Here is a 20996-nt window from a genome sequence, read left to right as displayed (position 1 = left end):
TAACCGCAAGGGGAGCAACATCTCACTTTTCTTCACAATCTCCACTGAACTCTCATTACGACACGCAATTTATCCTCATCATTCACTGAATTCATGATTTAACGGGTAAGTTTTAGTGGTTTATAGCGTTTGATAATAAGAAACCCGGGATTAACGATTCAAACCCAACGCTTATCGTATTTCCATTTGTTAATACAAAGTTTACGTGTGTTTCAATCAATTAAGTTACTCTGATTTCAGTGTGACAGTAAAGCCACGATGAGGCCTGTAGCTCAACTGCTCCACAACAAGTTTGTTGTGGTGTTAGGAGACTCAAGTGAGTACTCACGGAGATTAATATTATGATAGTAATGGCATTCGTGATTTCACTCTTAAGTGCACTTGATTTTTAACAAGAATAATTGTTTTTTTATAAGAATTTCTTGATCTTCTCTCCAGTTCAGCGCTCAGTGTACAAGGATTTAGTCTTAATCCTGCAGAGAGACTCATATTTAAGCTTATCTCAGTTGAAAAACAAGGTCAGTATGTGAATGGATGTTTCATTAATTGTGTGTCTCCTTTTACTAATCCTAAAATGTACATGTTCAAACAGATTTTGGTTTTGGAATATGGTATCTTATTTCTAGCTGCTCTAAATTGCTCATTTTCTGGTGTAAGCTGGTAGGCCATGATAGACCAGCTACATTTTCAGCTGGCTATACCATTTTAAGGTTGTCAAGCTAAAATTTGTGACATAGTTAATGGTCTACCATCCGATGACCAGCTAAAAATCAGGTGCTGTGTCCAAAAGTATTTTGGCAAAAGGCTTTTCAAATATACAGTTTTGATCATTTTTATTTCATGTAATCAATATATGGGAGCAATTGAAGCTGTTGTGTATGTGAAGGATAGGAATATTCTCTTATCCCATGTAAAGTTTTCTGGTTAAAGGGTTAGTTCACCCAAAAATGAAAATTATGTCATTAATGACTCACCCTCATGTCGTTCCAAACCCGTAAGACCTCCATTCATCTTCGGAACACAGTTTAAGATATTTTAGATTTAGTCCGAGAGCTTTCTGTCCCTCTGTTGAAAATGTATGTACGGTAGACTGTCCATGTCCTGAAAGGTAATAAAAGCATCATCAAAGTAGTCCATGTGACTTCAGTGGGTCAGTTAGAAGCATAGAAAATACATTTTGGTCCAAAAATAACAAAAAACTATGACTTTTTTCAGCATTGTATTCTCTTCTCGGTCTGTTGTCAATTCGCGTTCACGATTCCGCTGCTGCTGCTTCTTCTTTCCTGTTTTACGGTGGTTGGCATCCAGCTTATTGGTGTATTACCGCCCCCTTCTGCTCCGGAGTGTGGTTCATGACTCCGCAGTGACGCTACTGATGTAAGACGCTGCTGACGTGTTATCTAGTGCGCCCGAGCTTCGTTTACAGTCTGAGGGAGACGCACGCTGTATTCAAGCTATTCTACATTGTTTGTATTTTGGTATTGCTATATTTTTTTAAATGGTGTGTAAGTGTGCATGTCGCGGATGTCCTAATTGCCACGGCGAAGTAAAAGTGCATTACCAACGCTGACAGATGAAAGGATTCAATGGAATCAATTCAATGGAAAGGATTCCGGAAGAGAAGACAATGCTGAATAAAGTCGTAGTTTTTGTTATTTTTGGACCAAAATATTTTCGATGCTTCAACAAATTATAACTGACCCACTGATGTCACATGGACTACTTTGATGATGTTTTTATTACCTTTCTGGACATGGACAGTATATTCGAACTAAATCTAAAATATCTTAAACTGTGTTCTGAAGATGAACGGAGGTCTTACGGGTTTGGAACGAGGGTGAGTCAATGACATAATTTTCATTTTTGGGTGAACTAACCCTTTAAGCAATGTCTGATGATGCATCAATCTTATCCATATTTCCTAGGGTGAGTTTTCGTTTGAGCAGGATTGCCTGGTGGAAGGCGGCCGGTTGGGTCGGATGAATAACGGCACTGCGTATAGAGAAGTGCGACAGTACCGCACTGATCACCACTTGGTCCGCTTCTATTTTGTGACGCAAGTTTTTTCCCGATATATGGAGAGTATCCTAGCTGACTTTGAAAAGGGCATTAAACCAGACCTGGTTATAGTGAACTCTTGTGTGTGGGATATATCCAGGTACGAGAGCTCTTCATTAGAGCTTGTTACAGATATAAGATATTTAGCATGTTATATTTATTTTTTGATTAACAGGATTTTTTGTTTTACACAGGTACAGCCATCAATGGGCTTCAGAGTACAAGGAGAACCTTAACAAGTTCTTCAAGAAGTTAAAGGCCATTTTGCCTGAAGAGAGCCTGGTTATGTGGAACGTGACAATGCCTCTGGGAAAGAAGATTGTGGGAGGATTCCTGGTCCCAGAGGTGGTTAACAAAAAAAGAGTGGTAGAGTATGAACCCTCATGAACAGGGATGAGTCAATAATCCTTTTTTCTTGTCCACAAACTCAGATTCAGCACATGGGTCCAACATTAAGATTCGATGTGATCGAGGCGAATTACTTTGGAGCCACTCTTGCCAATAATTTTGGCTTTGATGTGCTGGACTTGCACTTCCAGTTTCGTTTCAGCCTGCAACACAGGATGCATGATGGTGTGCACTGGAATTCTGTCGCCCATCGCAAAATCACATGCCTCATCCTGGAGCATGTGGCTCAGGCGTGGGGAGTGGAACTGCCAAAACTTGGTGAGAAATGCAGATTGAGTTGGTGCCATTGGTTAGCTGAGGTTTAAAGCTGTAAAATAAGCTTCTATGATTTTGAAAGTGGGATATATTGATCCATACCAACCAAACAGTTCATATAATCACTTTTTTAATTAATGAATTGCCTAAAGCTACATGTTGCATATAGTCACCCATTTATGTTTGCTCTTTTTTTGCTTTGCTTTTATGCAGACCAGATTAATGCAGATACTCACCCACCATTACGTGAGAACCATAGCTGGCAAACGGCTCCTGCTCGCTATCAAGGTACATTATCAATCAAAAGTTTTGCCTAAGTTTTTATTTATATATATATATATATATATATATATAATATCTCACACACACTCACACACACACACACACACACACACACACACACACACACACACACACACACACACACACACACACACACACACACACTCTCTCTACCGGTCAAAAGTTTGGAAACATTACTATTTTTTATGTTTTTGAACAAAGTCTCTTATGCTCATTAAGGCTGTGTTTATTTCATAATAAATACAGAAAAAAACAATAATATTGTGATGATGATATTTCACAATATTACTGTTGTTTTTTTGTTTGTGTATTTTTGATGTAATAAATGCAGTCTTGGTGAGCATAAGAGACTTGTTTTTCTCTTATGTTTTTAAAATCTTACCTGCAACACTGATTACTTACACTGATTTTTTTTTTTTTTTTTTTTTCCTCCAAGTACAAACCCGATTCCAAAAAAGTTGGGACATTGTACAAATTGTGAATAAAAACAGAATGCAATGATGTGGAAATTTCAAATTTCAATACTTTATTCAGAATACAACATAGATGACATATCAAATGTTTAAACAGAGAAATGTATCATTTTAAGGGAAAAATGGCATCAACACATCTCAAAAAAGTTGGGACAAGGCCATGTTTACCACTGTGTGGCATCCCCTCTTCTTTTTATAACAGTCTGCATTTACATTACATTTACATTTAGTCATTTAGCAGACGCTGTTATCCAAAGCGACTTACAAATGAGAACAGTAGAATCAATCAAGTCAACATGAGAACAACAGTATGTAAGTGCTGTGTGAAGTCACAGTTATGACAGTAAATTGCTCGTAGCAAGGATTTTTTTTATTTATTTTTTTAAATACACAAATAGATGGAATGAAAATAGAAATTGAGGTAAGTGCTACTATTACTGGGTCAAGTGCTTGGACGAGAATTTGTGTGGAATGCTCCGATAGGAAGGGTCTAATCTTCCTGATGTTGTACAAGGCAAATCTGCAGGACCGGGCCGTTGTAGCAACATGATCTGTGAAGCTTAAACAATCATCTATCACCACTCCAAGGTTCCTGGCTGTCCTGGAAGGAGTAATGGTTGACGACCCAAGTTGAATTGAAAGGTTATGATGAAGTGCTGGGTTGGCACCGACCACCAGCAGTTCCGTTTTTGCAAGGTTGAGTTGAAGGTGGTGGTCCTTCATCCTGGCAGAAATGGCTTTCAGGCAGCCTGCAATATGACCAGCAACTGTCGGATCATCTGGTTGGAATGAGAGGTAGAGTTGTGTGTCATCAGCATAACAGTGATAGGAGAAACCATGATCCTGAATGACAGATCCTAGTGATGACATGTAGATGGAGAAGAGAAGTGGTCCAAGCACAGAGCCCTGAGGCACCCCAGTAGCAAGATGATGTGACTTGGACACCTCACCTCTCCAAGATACCCTGAAGGACCTACCTGAGAGGTAAGACTTGAACCACTCGAGTGCGGTTCCTGAGATGAGTGTTGACAGGAGGATCCAGCAGACAGATCCAGCAAGATGAGTACTGATGATTTTGAAGTTGCTTGTGCCAGTCTCAGTGCTTCAGTGACTGAGAGCAGGGCAGTCTCCGTTGAGTGGCCACTCTTGAAACCAGACTGGTGGTCACCAAGGAGGTTGTTCTGTGTGAGATAAGTAGACAGTTGGTTGAACTCTCTCCAGTGTCTTCGCAATGAAAGGAAGAAGGGATACTGGTCTGTAGTTTCCTAAAAGTGCTGGATTCAGAGTGGGTTTTTTAAGCAGTTTGGTAATCGTAGCCTGCTTAAAAGCTGTGGGAAATGTTCCAGTGTGAAGGGAAGAATTGATAATGTGAGTGAGTGCAGGTAGAATTGAGGAGGAGATGGCCTGAAGAAGATGAGTGGGGATAGGGTCTAGCGGACAGGTAGTAGGTTGATTGGAGAGGATCAGTTTGGAAACATCTGCCTCAGATAGCATGGAGATGGAGGAGAGAGTTTGTGCGTTTTCCGTTAAGATGTTATTGTCAGTGTGTGGTGTGGAGAATTGGCCACTGATGGTTGTTATTTTGTGTGTGAAGAATGTGGCAAAGTCATCAGCTGTAAGAGCTGACGTGGGAGGGAGGGGAGGAGGGCAAAGAAGAGAAGAAAAGGTTTTGAAAAGTGCGGGAATCAGTCAAATTGTTAATTTTAGTGTGATAGTATGTGGTTTTAGCATTGGAGACATCAGTAGAGAAAGAAGAAAGGAGTGACTGATATAAGCTAAGGTCAGTAGGATCTTTAGATTTGCACCACTTCCTCTCTGCAGCCCTGAGTCTCGACCGATGCTCACGGAGAGCATCAGAGAGCCAGGGGGCAGAGGGGGTGGCGCGGGCTGGTCTGGTTAAAAGGGGGCAGAAGTCATCTAAGCAAAATGTGAGAGTGGTGCAAAGAGTGTCAGTAGCATTGTTAGTGTCCAGTGATGAGAACTGGTTAGGGGGAGGAAGTGTGGATGGAGACCAAAGAGGATAGTTGAGATGGTGAGAGAGCGTAGGTTTCGCCGAAACGTAACGTGATGGAGTGTGTGTTGAGTTAGAGGACAGGTTGAGATTAAAAGTGATGAGAAAGTGGTCTGAGGTGTGTAGTGGAGTAACCATTGCATTGTTGGGGGAGGCACAGCGTGTGTAGATGAGGTCCAATTGGTTACTTGATTTGTGGGTAGCTGAAGTGGCCACTCGCTTGAGATCGAATGAAGCAAGTAGAGTGTGGAAGTCAGCAGCCTGAGGTTTGTCTAGATGGATGTTGAAATCACCAAGCAGAGGAGTTCCATCCTCAGGGAAGGATGAGAGTAACACATCTAACTCCTCCAAGAAGTTACCTAGCTGACCTGGGGGACGATAAACAATTACAACATGGATTTTAGCAGGGTAGGTGATGGTAATTTGCATGCGATTCAAATGAGCCATTGCCACAAAGAGATGGTAAAGGATTGAACTTCCATTCACTGGACATAAGCAAACCAGTACCACCACCCCTCCCAATCTGGCGTGAGGTGTGAGAGAAAGTGAAACTGGAGGAGAGGGCTGCTGGTGTAGCAGTGTACTCTGGTTTGATCCATGTCTCAGTCAGAGCCAAGAGATGGAGATCTGAATAAGTAGCAATAGCATTAATGAAGTCTGCTTTGTTTACAGCAGATTGACAATTCCAGAGCCCAATAGAAATAGAAAATGATGTACTAGATGACATGGGTAAACTACGCAAGTTGTTATGGTTACACTGCCTCCAATGTGTAGCACGCAATTTATGAGTGTTAGTAATAGTGGGAATTTGAAAGCACATATCGAAGACAGGACAAAAGACAGATAGACAAGAACAGGTAGAGTCGCACAGGTAGAGTCGATCGTCTTTACACTCTTCGGTCTTCACACAATGAGGGCTTCACAAGAGGGCTGCCGCGGTACACTTACAGTTATACCAACTGTACAATGCTAATTAGTTCAGCAGGCCACGCCTTGCTGACTCAGAGTGAAACGAGAACAAACGCGATTTGCAACGCGACCACACAGTAAACACACTTTCTAGCAACTACACAGAACTAAAATCAAACTAGAAACAACACAAAACACTTACAGTACGCAGATCTCCTTGTAGCTTGAATGATTCTCTCTAATGAGTGCTAAATTACAATGGTTTAAATACTAAACTGGCTTTGGCCACGCCTTGCTGACTCAGAGTGAAACGAGAACAAATGCGATTTGCAACGCGACCACACAGTAAACACAGTTCCTAGCAACTACACAGAACTAAAATCAAACTAGAAACAACACAAAACACTTACAGTACGCAGATCTCCTTGTTGCTTGAATGATTTTCTCTGAGTGCTAAATTACAATGGTTTAAATACTAAACTGGCTGCAAACATCTGTGGACTGAGGAGACAAGTTGCTCAAGTTTAGGAATAGGAATGTTGTCCCATTCTTGTCTAATACAGGCTCTAGTTGCTCAACTGTCTTAGGTCTTCTTTGTCGCATCTTCCTCTTTATGATGCGCCAAATGTTTTCTATGAGTGAAAGATCTGGACTGCAGGCTGGCCATTTCAGTACCCAGATCCTCCTCCTACGCAGCCATGATGTTGTAACTGATGCAGTAAGTGGTCTGGCATTGTCATGTTGGAAAATGCAAGGTCTTCCCTGAAAGAGACGACGCCTGGATGGGAGCATATGTTGTTCTAGAACTTGGATGTACCTTTCAGCATTGATGGTGCCTTTTCAGATGTGTAAGCTGCCCATGCCACACGCACTCATGCAACCCCATACCATCAGAGATGCAGGCTTCTGAACTGAGCGCTGATAACAACTTGGGTTGTCCTTGTCCTCTTTAGTCCGGATGGCATTCCAGATTTTTCCAGAATTTTGATTCGTCTGACCACAGAACAGTTTTCCACTTTGCCACAGTCCATTTTAAATGAGCCTTGGCCCAGAGAAAATACCTGCGCTTCTGGATCATGTTTATATATGGCTTCTTTTTTGACCTATAGAGTTTTAGCCGGCAACAGCGAATGGCACTGTGGATTGTGTTCACCGACAATGTTTTCTGGAAGTATTCCTGAGCCCATGTTGTGATTTCCATTACAGTAGCATTCCTGTATGTGATGCAGTGCCGTCTAAGGGCCCGAAGATCACGGGCATCCAGTATGGTTTTCCGGCCTGCACTGTAGATGATGATAACTTCAAACCCTTTGCAATTTTTCTCTGAGAAACTCCTTTCTGATATTGCTCCACTATTTTTCGCCGCAGCATTGGGGAATTTTTTGGAATCGGGTTTGTAACTTCATCAATCCAAAACATGCTTTTTTTTTAACAGGATCGTATAGCAACCAGAGATGCTTTTATCCACCAGTGATGCACGCCACCAACTACAGCTATGGTAACAATCAAGCCACTTTTGAGAAGATTCAGTTAATCAGCATAATAATCCTCATAATGTTGTAGTTTTTAGTCATGTTTGGTTATTTTGTTAATATTAAAGTGACCGTTTTTATTCTCCTCTTCCAGGTCCGGTCTGGACACGGGGCCAAAGGATGAGGCAGTTCAGTGGCTTCTGTTCACAGTATAGCAATAATTATCTGCCTCCCCACTCGACACGTTACCAGAGCTTTGAAAGGGAAGCCTTCTACAGAGGTACAGATTTATTTATTTTCTCAAATCATTAGAATATAATATTAATGTAATGTTGTGCTTAAAGGCTGGTTATGTTTTTAAGGTGCTAATAATGCTGCCCCCTACTGGCCAGTGAACAACTTGGTCATGAAGCAGAAATGCCAAAAACCACATAACCGAGTGAGACGGCATCCCTACAGATATTAAATCCATGAAGACAACATCTCATTGTGTATGACTGTAATATGCAAGACTGTATGCAAGACTTAAAAAAATATATTAATTTTGTTATACTTTTGCCTTTGTAGATTTTTAATAAAAAATGCTTACACTTGTTTGGTCAATAGATAAAATCTTCAACAGTGTTCATCCAAACCAGCTCTGACTACAAACTGACAAATGTAAAGTATACTCTGAGCTCAAAAATAGCCAAAGAGTCTAACTAAAGTTTATTAAATTCAGAGATCGTTTGTCCCAGACATGTGCTTATCTACACCTATAATCTGTATTTTAGCCACCAGTTTCTTTTATGACAAAGACATTTATTTTGACATATTTTAGATGTTTTTTTCAAATTGTGAAGCTAATGGGTCACATGTCTGTGGGCACAGGAAATGAAAAATGCTTTATTGATTTTACTAAACTTACTAAATGCTGTACAGCTTTTTTGTGCATGGTTAGTGTGTTGTACCCTTTAGGAAAATTTATTGGAACCCTTGCAAGATGGTAATTATCCTACATTGTTATCATCTTGGATAAAGATGTGACTGAACTGCAAATTATAATTCAGTGTAAAAATAGAAAGTGATAAGAATACTTCTAAAAAAATGTACTTAAAACATTGTAAAAAGCATCTAAATGTTTCATTTTTCTCATGTAACTGAATAATAATCTGAGAGTTTGCATATTCTGCGTGGGTTTCCTCCGGGTGCTCCGGTTTCCCCCACAATCCATGCAGTAAAAACATGCAGTATAGGTGAATTGGAGATGCTAAATTGTCCATAGGTGTGAATGCTTGTGTGTGTGTGAGAGTCCCACGTCATGTAATGGGGAGGGTTGGGGAAAGACCTGGGCAACCTACCCAAGAAAAATCATTGCCAAGAATTCATGGACAGTCTCTCACATATGTATGGCAAGAGATGGACATAGAAACTCCAAGAGTCGGATTAAAGACTGAAATGGTAATTGATAGATGGATAGATCTTGATAATCACACACAAATGAGATCTGAAGGACATTCTAACAATCAAGTTACTTTAATATTTGAAATATTACCTATTGAATATACCTATTGAAGTGTTTCTAAACAAAATTTCTCATTTTAAAATATTTTAACCCCTGATCTATTTTTGTGTCTAAGAGAGAACTGGATCTTGGTGAAATTGAGGATCTTAAATGTGATGAGCTCAAAAAGTTAAAGCATTTAATGAATCACTGTGAATAGAGATCCCATTCGTTTAGGAAAGCAACCAACAGATGTGAGTTGGCATGTTTGTGGGGATTCAAGGAATCCGTGAAAGCCATTCACGAGTTCATGAAGAAGCTGCCTCGCAGTGATGAATTTGTGACAGACTGACTGAAGCCATATGTGACGCAGTTTGGCCTCGAGGGTTAGAGGCCTTTTACAGACCTTTCAATCGTATTGTGAATAGACATCAGTATAAAAGCACTTTACATGAACAGATTATCACAGATTGGTATTGTATCTGATTGTTATTTCATTGTACTTCAATTGTAAATTCTAAGTATAACTGTGAATGTGATTTTGTAAATTGTAGATTGTATAAATGTTCAGGTTGCTTACATGTACATATATTTATTTAGCAGATGCTTCAATCCAGAGTGATTTACAAATGAGGAATACAACATTGGCAGTAACATGAGAAGTGCTGCAATATGAATATATACTTTAGTTATGACGATTCATTTTTTCTGTCTGTTAATCTGTTGATTTGAGAATTATGTGCAAAGATTTCACAAATGAAATGTACAGCCTAATATTTCTTGATGAAAGTGGAATCAACAGACAATAAGTAAACAATAAAAGTTTGATAAAAGGAATAATAAGTTTAATTGAATCATTCACATAATCATTCATTACCTGCTGCAGTCAGGGACAATCTCCCAGAAACCAGCATTGCTTGCATAAAAGGTGCAAAATTATCAGTAAGAATTTATCTGTAGCTTTTTTTTTTTAATACAAATGTTTGGTTGGGTATGTTGACTTTTTACTGAGTACATTTTTTTGTTGGCCTACACATACTTTAACATTTGCATATTTTTCTTTACTTTTTAACAATGGTTCCACCATTCTAAAATATCTTGAATTTAATCTAAATATATTATATTTGCTTATTTTATTTTTTGTGTGTGTTTGTAAAAAAATTAGCATGTCTTGCCCATATTAACCGCAAGGGGAGCAACATCTCGCTTTTCTTCACAATCTCCACTGAACTCTCATTACGACACGCAATTTATCCTCATCATTCACTGAATTCATGATTTAACGGGTAAGTTTTAGTGGTTTATAGCGTTTGATAATAAGAAACCCGGGATTAACGATTCAAACCCAACGCTTATCGTATTTCCATTTGTTAATACAAAGTTTACGTGTGTTTCAATCAATTAAGTTACTCTGATTTCAGTGTGACAGTAAAGCCACGATGAGGCCTGTAGCTCAACTGCTCCACAACAAGTTTGTTGTGGTGTTAGGAGACTCAAGTGAGTACTCACGGAGATTAATATTATGATAGTAATGGCATTCGTGATTTCACTCTAAAGTGCACTTGATTTTTAACAAGAATAATTGTTTTTTAAAAGAATTTCTTGATCTTCTCTCCAGTTCAGCGCTCAGTGTACAAGGATTTAGTCTTAATCCTGCAGAGAGACTCATATTTAAGCTTATCTCAGTTGAAAAACAAGGTCAGTATGTGAATGGATGTTTCATTAATTGTGTGTCTCCTTTTACTAATACTAAAATGTACATGTTCAAACAGATTATGGTTTTGGAATATGGTATCTTATTTCTAGCTGCTCTAAATTGCTCATTTTCTGGTGTAAGCTGGTAGGCCATGATAGACCAGCTACATTTTCAGCTGGCTATACCATTTTAAGGTTGTCAAGCTAAAATTTGTGACATAGTTAATGGTCCATCCGATGACCAGCTAAAAATCAGGTGCTGTGTCCAAAAGCTATTTTGGTAAAAAGGCTTTTCAAATATACAGTTTTGATCATTTTTATTTCATGTAATCAATATATGGGAGCAATTGAAGCTGTTGTGTATGTAAAGGATAGGAATATTCTCTTATCCCATGTAAAGTTTTCTGGTTAAAAGGTTAGTTCACCCAAAAATGATGTCATTAATGACTCACCCTCGTTCCAAACCCGTAAGACCTCCATTCATCTTCGGAACACAGTTTAAGATATTTTAGATTTAGTCCGAGAGCTTTTTGTCCCTCCATTGAAAATGTATGTACGGTAGACTGTCCATGTCCTGAAAGGTAATAAAAACATCATCAAAGTAGTCCATGTGACATCAGAGGGTCAGTTAGAATTTGTTGAAGCATCAAAAATACATTTTGGTCCAAAAATAACAAAAACTACGACTTTATTCAGCATCGTTTTCTCTTCCGGAATCCTTTCCATTGAATTCTTTCCAATGAATTGATCCCATTGAATTGATTCCATTGAATCCTTTCATCTGTCGGCGTTGGTAATGCACTTTTACGTCGCTGTGGTTGTTTTTGGCGATTTGGACATCCATGACATTTTGAAGCATTGAAAATACATTTTGGTCCAAAAATAACAAAAACTACAGCTTTATTCAGCATTGTATTCTCTTCCCGGTCTGTTGTCAATTCACGTTCACGACTCCGCTGCTGCTTCTTCTTTCCTGTTTTACGGTGGTTGGCATCCAGCTTATTGGTGCATTACCGCCCCCTTCTGCTCCGGACAATGACGCTGCTGACGTGTTATGTAGTGCGCCAGAGCTTCGTTTACAGTCTGAGGGAGAATGCTGTATTCAAGCTATTCTACATTGTTTGATTCTACAGATGAAAGGATTCAATGGAATCAATCAATTCAATGGAAGAGAAGATAATGCTGAATAAAGTCGTAGTTTTTGTTATTTTTGGACCAAAAATATTTTCGATGCTTCAACAAATTCTAACTGACCCTCTGATGTCACATGGACTACTTTGATGATGGTTTTTTTTACCTTTCTGGACATGGACAGTATATCGGACATACATTTTCAATGGAGGAACAGAAAGCTTTCGAACTAAATCTAAAATATCTTAAACTGTGTTCTGAAGATGAACGGAGGTCTTACGGGTTTGGAACGAGGGTGAGTCAATGACATAATTTTTATTTTTGGGTGAACTAACCCTTTAGGCAATGTCTGATGATGCATCAATCTTATCCATATTTCCTAGGGTGAGTTTTCGTTTGAGCAGGATTGCCTGGTGGAAGGCGGCCGGTTGGGTCGGATGAATAACGGCACTGCGTACAGAGAAGTGAGACAGTACCGCACTGATCACCACTTGGTCCGCTTCTATTTTGTAACGCAAGTTTTCTCCCGATATATGGAGAGTATCCTAGCTGACTTTGAAAAGGGCATTAAACCAGACCTGGTTATAGTGAACTCTTGTGTGTGGGATATATCCAGGTACGAGAGCTCTTCATTAGAGCTTGTTACAGATATAAGATATTTAGCATGTTATATTTATTTTTTGATTAACATGATTTTTTGTTTTACACAGGTACAGCCATCAGTGGGCTTCAGAGTACAAGGAGAACCTTAACAAGTTCTTCAGGAAGTTAAAGGCCATTTTGCCTGAAGAGAGCCTGGTTATGTGGAACGTGACAATGCCTCTGGGAAAGAAGATTGTGGGAGGATTCCTGGTCCCAGAGGTGGTTAACAAAAAAAGAGTGGTAGAGTATGAACCCTCATGAACAGGGATGAGTCAATAATCCTTTTTTCTTCTTGTCCACAAACTCAGATTCAGCACATGGGTCCAACATTAAGATTCGATGTGATCGAGGCGAATTACTTTGGAGCCACTCTTGCCAATAATTTTGGCTTTGATGTGCTGGACTTACACTTCCAGTTTCGTTTCAGCCTGCAACACAGGATGCATGATGGTGTGCACTGGAATTCTGTCGCCCATCGCAAAATCACATGCCTCATCCTGGAGCATGTGGCTCAGGCGTGGGGAGTGGAACTGCCAAAACTTGGTGAGAAATGCAGAAGCTACTGAGCCTATTAGCTTAACTAAAGTAAAGCTTTATTACTTAGCTTTACTGAAGTTTGTATACAGCTTGCAAGGTTTATGTGCATGCTCCAAGTCGTCTTCTCCATTTTTAGTCTATCTCTGTGGCAGAATTACAGCGCCACATACTGATCTGGCATGTATACTACATTAAGACGGGGCTATATGGCGATATATATCGTTATTGCGGTGTAAAATATCTGATATATGAATAAATAGCACTATTGATATGTCATGAATGAGATGAAATGCATGAATGAGAATATAAAGAAGAGCGATATGTGCTTGATGTTAAGTTACAAGCGCAATATCCTGAAAAGGACCTCGGTGCTCGTGTTTACTGACACACTGCCAAAGTGCGCTCACAGAAAGCTGCCTCTCTCAGACGGCGATCGCGAACTTGGGAGGTGCTCTATGTTAAAGAGTATTAAGCACAATAAGCAGTGAAAAAGAACGGACACACGGCGTAAGTGTGAGCAGAAAGCCGCGTCTCAAGTGAAAGTAAACATTTGGGTGTAAACCAGATGTGTATCACATATCTGCAAACTAGTCGCTTTTCGAATCAAAATATATAATTTATGTGAATCGTGTAGATCCAAAGAGGTTTTTTTTTTTTTTTTTTTTAATCGGGGGTGGGGGTGTCAGGGTGATTTTGCAGGCACAATAAATCAAAAATGGGCTACTTTCCCATAGACTACTAGAGTGAGTGGTGAGTGATACACACTGCAGTGTGACTGACACATCACTGTAGCGTTTCAGTTCAAACAGATTCAGAGCGCACGTGAACTGATCATCTTCCACTTTACAACACGAAATAAACATGAATGGATGTAGGATGAATGAATACCGAAGGAATGTTGAAAGATCCAGTACAACTTACTGATAACCGAATCTTGTTATATGTAATGTTAATCGATCAATCATTGTTTTAACCGCGGAAAAGGGGGGAAAAAAAATATTGGATAGGGAAAGCTCTGGCTTTTTGTGGATGTGACCTTAGTCACCCATTTATATTTGCTCTTTACTGCTTTTCTTTTTTGCAGACCATATTAATGCAGATACTCACCCACCATTACGTGAGAACCATAGCTGGCAAACGGCTCCTTCAAGTGCTCCTGCTCGCTATCAAGGTACATTATCAATCAAAAGTTTGGATTTTTCTTTAGCAAGGATGCATAAATTTGATCAAAGGTGACAGTAAAGACTTTTACATTGTTACAAAAAAAAATCTGTTCTTTTGAACTTTGTTCGTCAAAGGATCTTGAAAAATATATCATGATTTCCAGAAAAGTATGATGCAGCGCAACTGTTTTAACATTGATGATAAATGTTCCTTCAGCACCAAATCAGAATTTCTGAAAGATCATGAGACACTGACGACTGTAATGATGCTGAAAATTCATATTTGCTATCAAAATAATATGTTATTTGCTTGTGATTTGTTCCATTTCGTACAGCTCCCACACTTTTTGAATCCTGGCATTGAATGATGGTGGATCAGGTTTTAACCCCTAAACCCTTTTTCCACCTGGTATTAAGATGCGTTTTGGATCACAAGCGGACAACGCTAAATATAGGTGTAAACGGGGTCTAAAATGTTTTGAGCTTGTCCACTTTCAACCACTTCCAGTCAGTAATGATGCCAGACAGTATACTATCACCAGAACACGTATCGGAGGTTTTCTTAGAGGGATTTTTAGAATCCTGTGAAGGATTCTGCTAATTCATCAGGTTTGCTAAGGAGGTTGATAGAGTTACTAGATTTTTATTTATTTATTTTTTTGCAATATTTGAGGATCTTTGCTTTCTTAATGTAATTGCTAACAGTCTACTAGCCCTATTGCCATGTTCATAATCTTTGGTTAATAAACCTTAGATCACTTTAAATCTGATCAGCAGTTAAGCTATTATGTGCATCTTTTATTTTAGTAGCTGTGGTTTGAGGTTTGTTTGGTTTTTTTGTTTTTTTTCTAAATTTTTAATTGTTTTAATACTTCTTGTTTAGCTTTTCTCTCTTCTTGGCACTTGCAAATGAAATAATCTGACCCCTAAGATGTGCTTTTGCACAATCCCAAAGTCGGGTCAAGTCATCTTCATTTATATAGCACTTTTCACAATACACATCGTCTCAAAGCAGTTTCACAGTGACAATAGAAAAAATTATTATCGAGCTAAAGTTGGTTTTTGATTGAATCACTTCCGTTGTAAAAATTGTTAATTATTATCTTAGGGGCCACTTAAATGACAACTTTCCTACTGAAAAAACGAATACATTTAATGCATTGTATTAGTCTATAGGTTTGGTGTTTTTAGTGTGTATGTGCGCAGAAGCTTGGTCTTTAAAAAAAAGTGGTTATGCCTCTGTAGAGCCATTTATACTTGGGTATAATTTAAGTTCTGCTGTGATGAAAGAAATTAATGCTTTACCATTGAGGATCGAGGCGTTAAGTCTACATTGTTTGGAAGTTTGTGCTTAGTCCTATGCCCCGTATTAGTCCCATAGGTGAAGAGATCTTTCATTGGTAGTATCTTCATGTTAGCTATTCTATCCTAGGACAAGATGCATGTCTATGGGAGTAAAACGTAAAATCTCTTCAATTTGGAAATTTGCTTTTCCACATGTTTACAAGTTCAAATTCAGAAGATTGGTATTTTAGTATTCTCTTCATTCTGGAGAGTGGGGTGTTTAAAAAATAGTCCACGTAAGAGACTTGTCTATATAATGCAATTAAAATCCCCCCCCAGAAAGTAAAAAAAACCCCAAAAAATCTTCCCTCTATATCCTACGGAAGAGGATTAGGGCCAAGCAATAATAAAAAAATAAAACCATCTCGAGATTAAAGTTAAATTTTGAGAAAAAAGTCGAGATAAAATGTTGAGAATAAACTCATTAAATTACGAGAGAAAACTTGTTAAATTTCGAGAAAAAAGTCTAGATAAAATGCTGAGAATAAACTCCTTAAATTACGAGAAAAAAGTCGAGATAAAATGCTGAGAATAAACCCGTTAATTTATGAGAAAAAAGTCGAGATAAAATGTTGAGAATAAACTCGTTAAATTATGAGAATAAAATCATTAAATTACGAGAAAAAAGGTCATAATTTAATGACATTTTTCTCATAATTTAAATAGTTTATTCTCAACATTTTATCTCAACTTTTTTCTCGAAATTTACGACATTAATCTCGAGATGGTTTTGTGTTTTTTTTATTATTGCATGGCCCTAATCCTCTTCCGTAATATCCTTTATAAGTCATTGCTAAAGTAAAATGTACTTGTCTATGTATCAGGATATAGACACTGGATGTAATGGATGAGAAGAAAAGTACAGTTTATCTGCCCATCCTTTCTTTCTCCCCAATGAATGAGAAGAAAAGTAGACTATTTTAAAAGTAGACTTTATCTGCTTTATCTGCCCATAACCTCTTTAATTTCTCACGTTTTGTCAGACGGATGAGTTTCTTGCAAGAAATCTATCTGAGAGTTAGTATGTTTCATCTGATGCAGAAGGGAAAAAAATCTTTTTTACCCTTCAAAGAGTAATGAAGGCCCTTAACATTAGAGCTTAGTTACGATTACAGATCCCATTATTGGTTAAATAAGGGCAAACCTACAGTAAAGCATGGACAAAAGGGGGAGGGGGGGGAGAAGAAAACAGGTCATGTATAATCATAAGGAAAAAAATTTCACAATATTGTTTTTATTCTACTTTTGATCTAATAAATACAATCTAGGTGAGCATAAGAGACTTCTTTCAAAAATATTTAAAAAATTTACTAACCACACAGATTTTTTTTTTCTTCAAGTAACTTTCACAATTCAAAACATGCTTTTTTTAACAGGATCGTATAGCAACCAGAGATGCTTTTATCCACAAGTGATGCCCACCACCAACTACAGCTATGGTAACAATCAAGCCACTTTTGAGAAGATTCAGTTAATCAGCATAATAATCCTCATAATGACTCATTTTGAACCACTAATTGTACAATTTTAGTAAGCACTGTGGATGTTGTAGTTTTTAGTCATGTTTGGTTATTTTGTTAATATTAAAGTGACAGTTTTATTCTCCTCTTGCAGGTCCGGTCTGGACACAGGGCCAAATGATGAGGCAGTTCAGTGGCTTCTGTTCACAGTATAGCAATGATGATCTTCCTCCCCACTTGACAGGTTACCAGAGCTTTGAAAGGGAAGCCTTCTACAGAGGTACAGATTTATTTATTTTCTCAAATCAGAATATAATATTAATGTAAAGTTAAGCTAAAAGGCTGCTTGTTTTTAAGGTGCTAATAATGCTGCCCCCTACTGGCCAGTGAACAACTTGGTCATGAAGCAAAAACGCAGAAAACCACAAAAGCGACAGAGACAGCATCCCTACAGATATTAAATCCATCAAGACAACTTCTCATTGTGTATGACTGTAATATGCAACACTGTTGCAAAATCTCATCCTCCAAGCCTTTCATGTTAAAAGGCACAGGTTCTGCATGCCAGTTATAGACCTGGTTGAAATTATAGGCCTTATTGTGTTTTTCTCCTAGTGTTTTTTGGAGAGTGTACTGTGTATGTTAAACTAAGCATAAAACAGTCTCTTTATTTGTATTTCTTATTTTGTTTTAAATTATGTTGGTTTCATTTAATGTTATGATTCTTAAAGTAATTTCCCACATTGATGAAAAATAAGCACCACAGAATATTTGACAAAAACATTTTTTTTTTTTTTTTTTTTAAATAAATTGTTTTTTACAAAAGTGTGTAATTGATTTGTTCATCTGATGCAAATAATATAAACAGGCTTTTAACTATGCAAGTGCAAAAAATATATATATTCAGTATTGTTAGACTATATTGTCACTTGAAAACCCTTTTAGAAGTTTAAATGCATTGTATTTTAAGAGTGGGGGCTAGTACAAGGAGAAATCTGATAGCAAAAATAGCTGACACCTCTCAATTCCCCCACCTCTTGAACTCCTACATCAGCTGTCAGTTCTGCTCCTCTAACTTCTGTTTCTAGCCATACAAGCCTGGCATCAGGATCCTCATCTGAGAACTGCAAGAGAACCCCTGAGGGCTTCAGCACCTCTAAACATTGCCTCACTATCTGTCCAGCCTTAACTTGACCTTCTTTAGACCTAACTAAAGCATCTGTAGTACCCTTGTCCAATATCATGTCAAGGCTTCTGGTCCCAAAGCGTCCTCTCAACTGTGTGCAGTCAAGCTCCAGGAAAGCAAGAGCAGAGGATGGGTTGCATGGCTGTACTGATGCAGAATTAGTGTGCTTCTCCATAAGTTTCACTGCCACTGGGGAGATATCTGCACAAGTAACCTTCACAACACATGGAGAAGTTCTGTAGATAGAGGGTCCTAATGCAGATGTGCCACAACCCATGTCCAGGATGTTGAACGGGCCACTGTGGGAATGAGACATGGTCTGAAGTACAGGAAGAATGAAGTCCTTGACTGATTGAAATCCGAAGAACCATTCAAAGTTTTTGAATTGGCCTTTGCTTCCATTTTCTGTGTAGAATCTGTCCCATGTTGCTTTTTTGTCCATGTTTTCAATCAACTCATCTGTGAACACCAGTAATACATAATTAACATATAGAATAAAAATATTTTTAATCTGTTAACTGTCAACCCCACTTTTCTTTTAGACATGAAAATGCACTATCCAAACTTAAATGGTTGTAATTTAAGAATACTTTGGAATATAGACATATGGTTAGTCTTTTGCAGATTATTGTAGAAGTGAAATAATTTATGTAAGTGAAACACAAAGTTATAGAAGTTTAAGTTTATGAAAATATAAAATAAAAATATAATATTTTATATAAAATATATATTTTACAAAACAAGTTTTACTCAACTGCAAGGAAATCAAAGTCAAAAATCTGAACAAGTTGTGTTCCAAACTTGAGGTTGATATCTCAAAAAATTAGCTTTCATTAAGATTTTGTTTGGGCGCAGTACCACACTTTTTCACTAGGTGACAATCAAGCTCCATTGCTGACCATATAAAGGCGCCTCCATTTCCATATATGGTGTCAGTACGGAAGAAGATTAGGGCCAAGCAATAATAAAAAAATAAAACCATCTCGAGATTAAAGTTGTTAAATTTCGAGTAGAAAACTTGTTAAATTTCGAGAAAAAGTTCGAGATAAAATGTTGAGAATAAACTTATTAAATTACAAGAAAAAACTCGTTAAATTTCGAGAAAGAAGTCGAGATAAAATGTTGAGAATAAAGTCATTAAATTACGAGAAAAAAGTCGCTAAATTACGAGAACAAATTCGTTAAATTATGAGAAAAATGTTGTTAATTTCGAGAAAAAAGTCGAGATAAAATGTTGAGAATAAACTCCTTAAATTACAACATTTTATCTCGACTTTTTTCCCGTAATTTAACGTCTTTTTTCTCGTAATTTAATTACTTTATTCTCAACATTTTATCTCGACTTTTTTCTCGAAATTTAACGAGTTTTTTTTCTCGTACTTTAATGACTTTATTCTCAACATTTTATCTCGACTTTTTTCTAGAAATGTAATGACATTTTTCTCATAATTTAACAAATTTGTTCAAGTAATTTAACGACCTTTTTCTCGTAAATTAATGACTTTATTCTCAACATTTTATCTTGACCTTTTTTCTCGAAATTTAACGAGTTTAGGTTGAGGCAGCTTCTTTACCACAACATGTGCCACATCATTCTCCTCGAGGGTTTTTTTGCCCCAGCCCCAGGTTGTCTTTCCTGGTGTTTTGCCTTGGCATGATGGCTTTTCTACAATGTTTATGACATTAAAAATAAAACATATGTAATGTAATATTACATTTAAATATTTTTAAGACTAAATTTAACTTGTGCCTCATGCCTCACTTTACCCCACCACTACAGCTAGCATCACACAATGGTTCATCAACATGTATAAGTTTTTCTACCTGAATCATTTTGCTTTGGCACAACAGTTGATTAAGTTGACCGCAAGAAAATTTACTTTTACATGCAAAAATATATATATTTTTGTGGAAAAAAAACATGCTTAGCACAGCACCATGAGGTCCTCTCCTTCATGGCCAAGGGGAAATGTGAGGGGCTTGAAAACATAATGGTCACATAACCACAAATGTGTTCCGTTGCCAAGATACAGGGGGTGTCTCACATTACCCGATGTCTCACATTACCCCACTCTCCCCTATATAGTTTGTCAAGATTAATTTAGGTTTATTACTGTTTTAAATATGTAATGGCGGCGGGCCAGTGACAGTTAACAGGTTAAAGATGCTGCAAGTGATTTTTTTTTTAAATACTACCTGACAATTATCACTGAATGACACTTACAGACACTTGATGTCCATCAAAGTGAATCTCTACCTAAGTGAAACTGGAAATATGCACGCACTTGTCAAACTGGTATGGTGCCATCTGTGAGCCTCCGTCAGTTTTTGAAGGGTCCTCAGCGACACTGCAAGTCTGTTAAATGACAACATTTCAAATACCCAGCTTAGGTAAAGGCATTCAAGATAAACCAAAACACTGGCAGCATGTGTTATTATCCTGAATGACACGACCCGGAAGTGTAC

At 37.9% G+C, this 20996-nt stretch overlaps 3 protein-coding genes across 4 annotated transcripts; 2 read left to right on the top strand and 1 right to left on the bottom strand.

The window, feature by feature from the left end:
* The first annotated feature begins 45 nt into the window (after window positions 1–45).
* On the top strand, window positions 46–8406 carry LOC137030606 (PC-esterase domain-containing protein 1A-like). Its single transcript, XM_067401019.1, has 10 exons — window positions 46–105; window positions 241–316; window positions 439–518; window positions 1926–2158; window positions 2253–2403; window positions 2490–2724; window positions 2935–3009; window positions 7853–7915; window positions 8044–8169; window positions 8252–8406. The coding sequence occupies exons 2-10, from the start codon at window positions 259–261 to the stop codon at window positions 8353–8355; spliced, it is 1125 nt and encodes a 374-aa protein (XP_067257120.1). The 5' UTR covers window positions 46–105; window positions 241–258; the 3' UTR covers window positions 8356–8406.
* Window positions 8407–10597: 2191 nt separating this feature from the next.
* On the top strand, window positions 10598–17677 carry LOC137030333 (PC-esterase domain-containing protein 1A-like). The gene is made up of 9 exons (XM_067400583.1): window positions 10598–10658; window positions 10794–10869; window positions 10991–11070; window positions 12582–12814; window positions 12909–13059; window positions 13149–13383; window positions 14462–14548; window positions 17261–17323; window positions 17499–17677. The coding sequence occupies exons 2-9, from the start codon at window positions 10812–10814 to the stop codon at window positions 17669–17671; spliced, it is 1080 nt and encodes a 359-aa protein (XP_067256684.1). The 5' UTR covers window positions 10598–10658; window positions 10794–10811; the 3' UTR covers window positions 17672–17677.
* Window positions 17678–18156: 479 nt separating this feature from the next.
* cskmt (citrate synthase lysine methyltransferase) lies at window positions 18157–20974 on the bottom strand. Of its 2 annotated transcripts, none has more exons than XM_067400585.1 (2): window positions 20755–20954; window positions 18157–18989 (listed from the first exon to the last, which is right to left on the bottom strand). In XM_067400585.1, the coding sequence occupies exon 2, from the start codon at window positions 18970–18972 to the stop codon at window positions 18310–18312; it is 663 nt and encodes a 220-aa protein (XP_067256686.1). In that variant the 5' UTR covers window positions 18973–18989; window positions 20755–20954; the 3' UTR covers window positions 18157–18309. The 2 variants fall into 2 exon arrangements, with proteins under 2 accessions (XP_067256686.1, XP_067256685.1); XM_067400584.1 differs by having other exon boundaries at window positions 18158–18989; window positions 20816–20974.
* Between the last annotated feature and the right edge of the window lie 22 nt (window positions 20975–20996).

This window comes from Chanodichthys erythropterus, chromosome 11 (assembly GCF_024489055.1).
Source record: "Chanodichthys erythropterus isolate Z2021 chromosome 11, ASM2448905v1, whole genome shotgun sequence".
In the NCBI taxonomy this organism is placed as follows: Eukaryota; Metazoa; Chordata; class Actinopteri; order Cypriniformes; family Xenocyprididae; genus Chanodichthys; species Chanodichthys erythropterus.
Note: the sequence above shows the minus strand (reverse complement) of the source record. Positions and strands in the feature narration are given on the sequence as shown.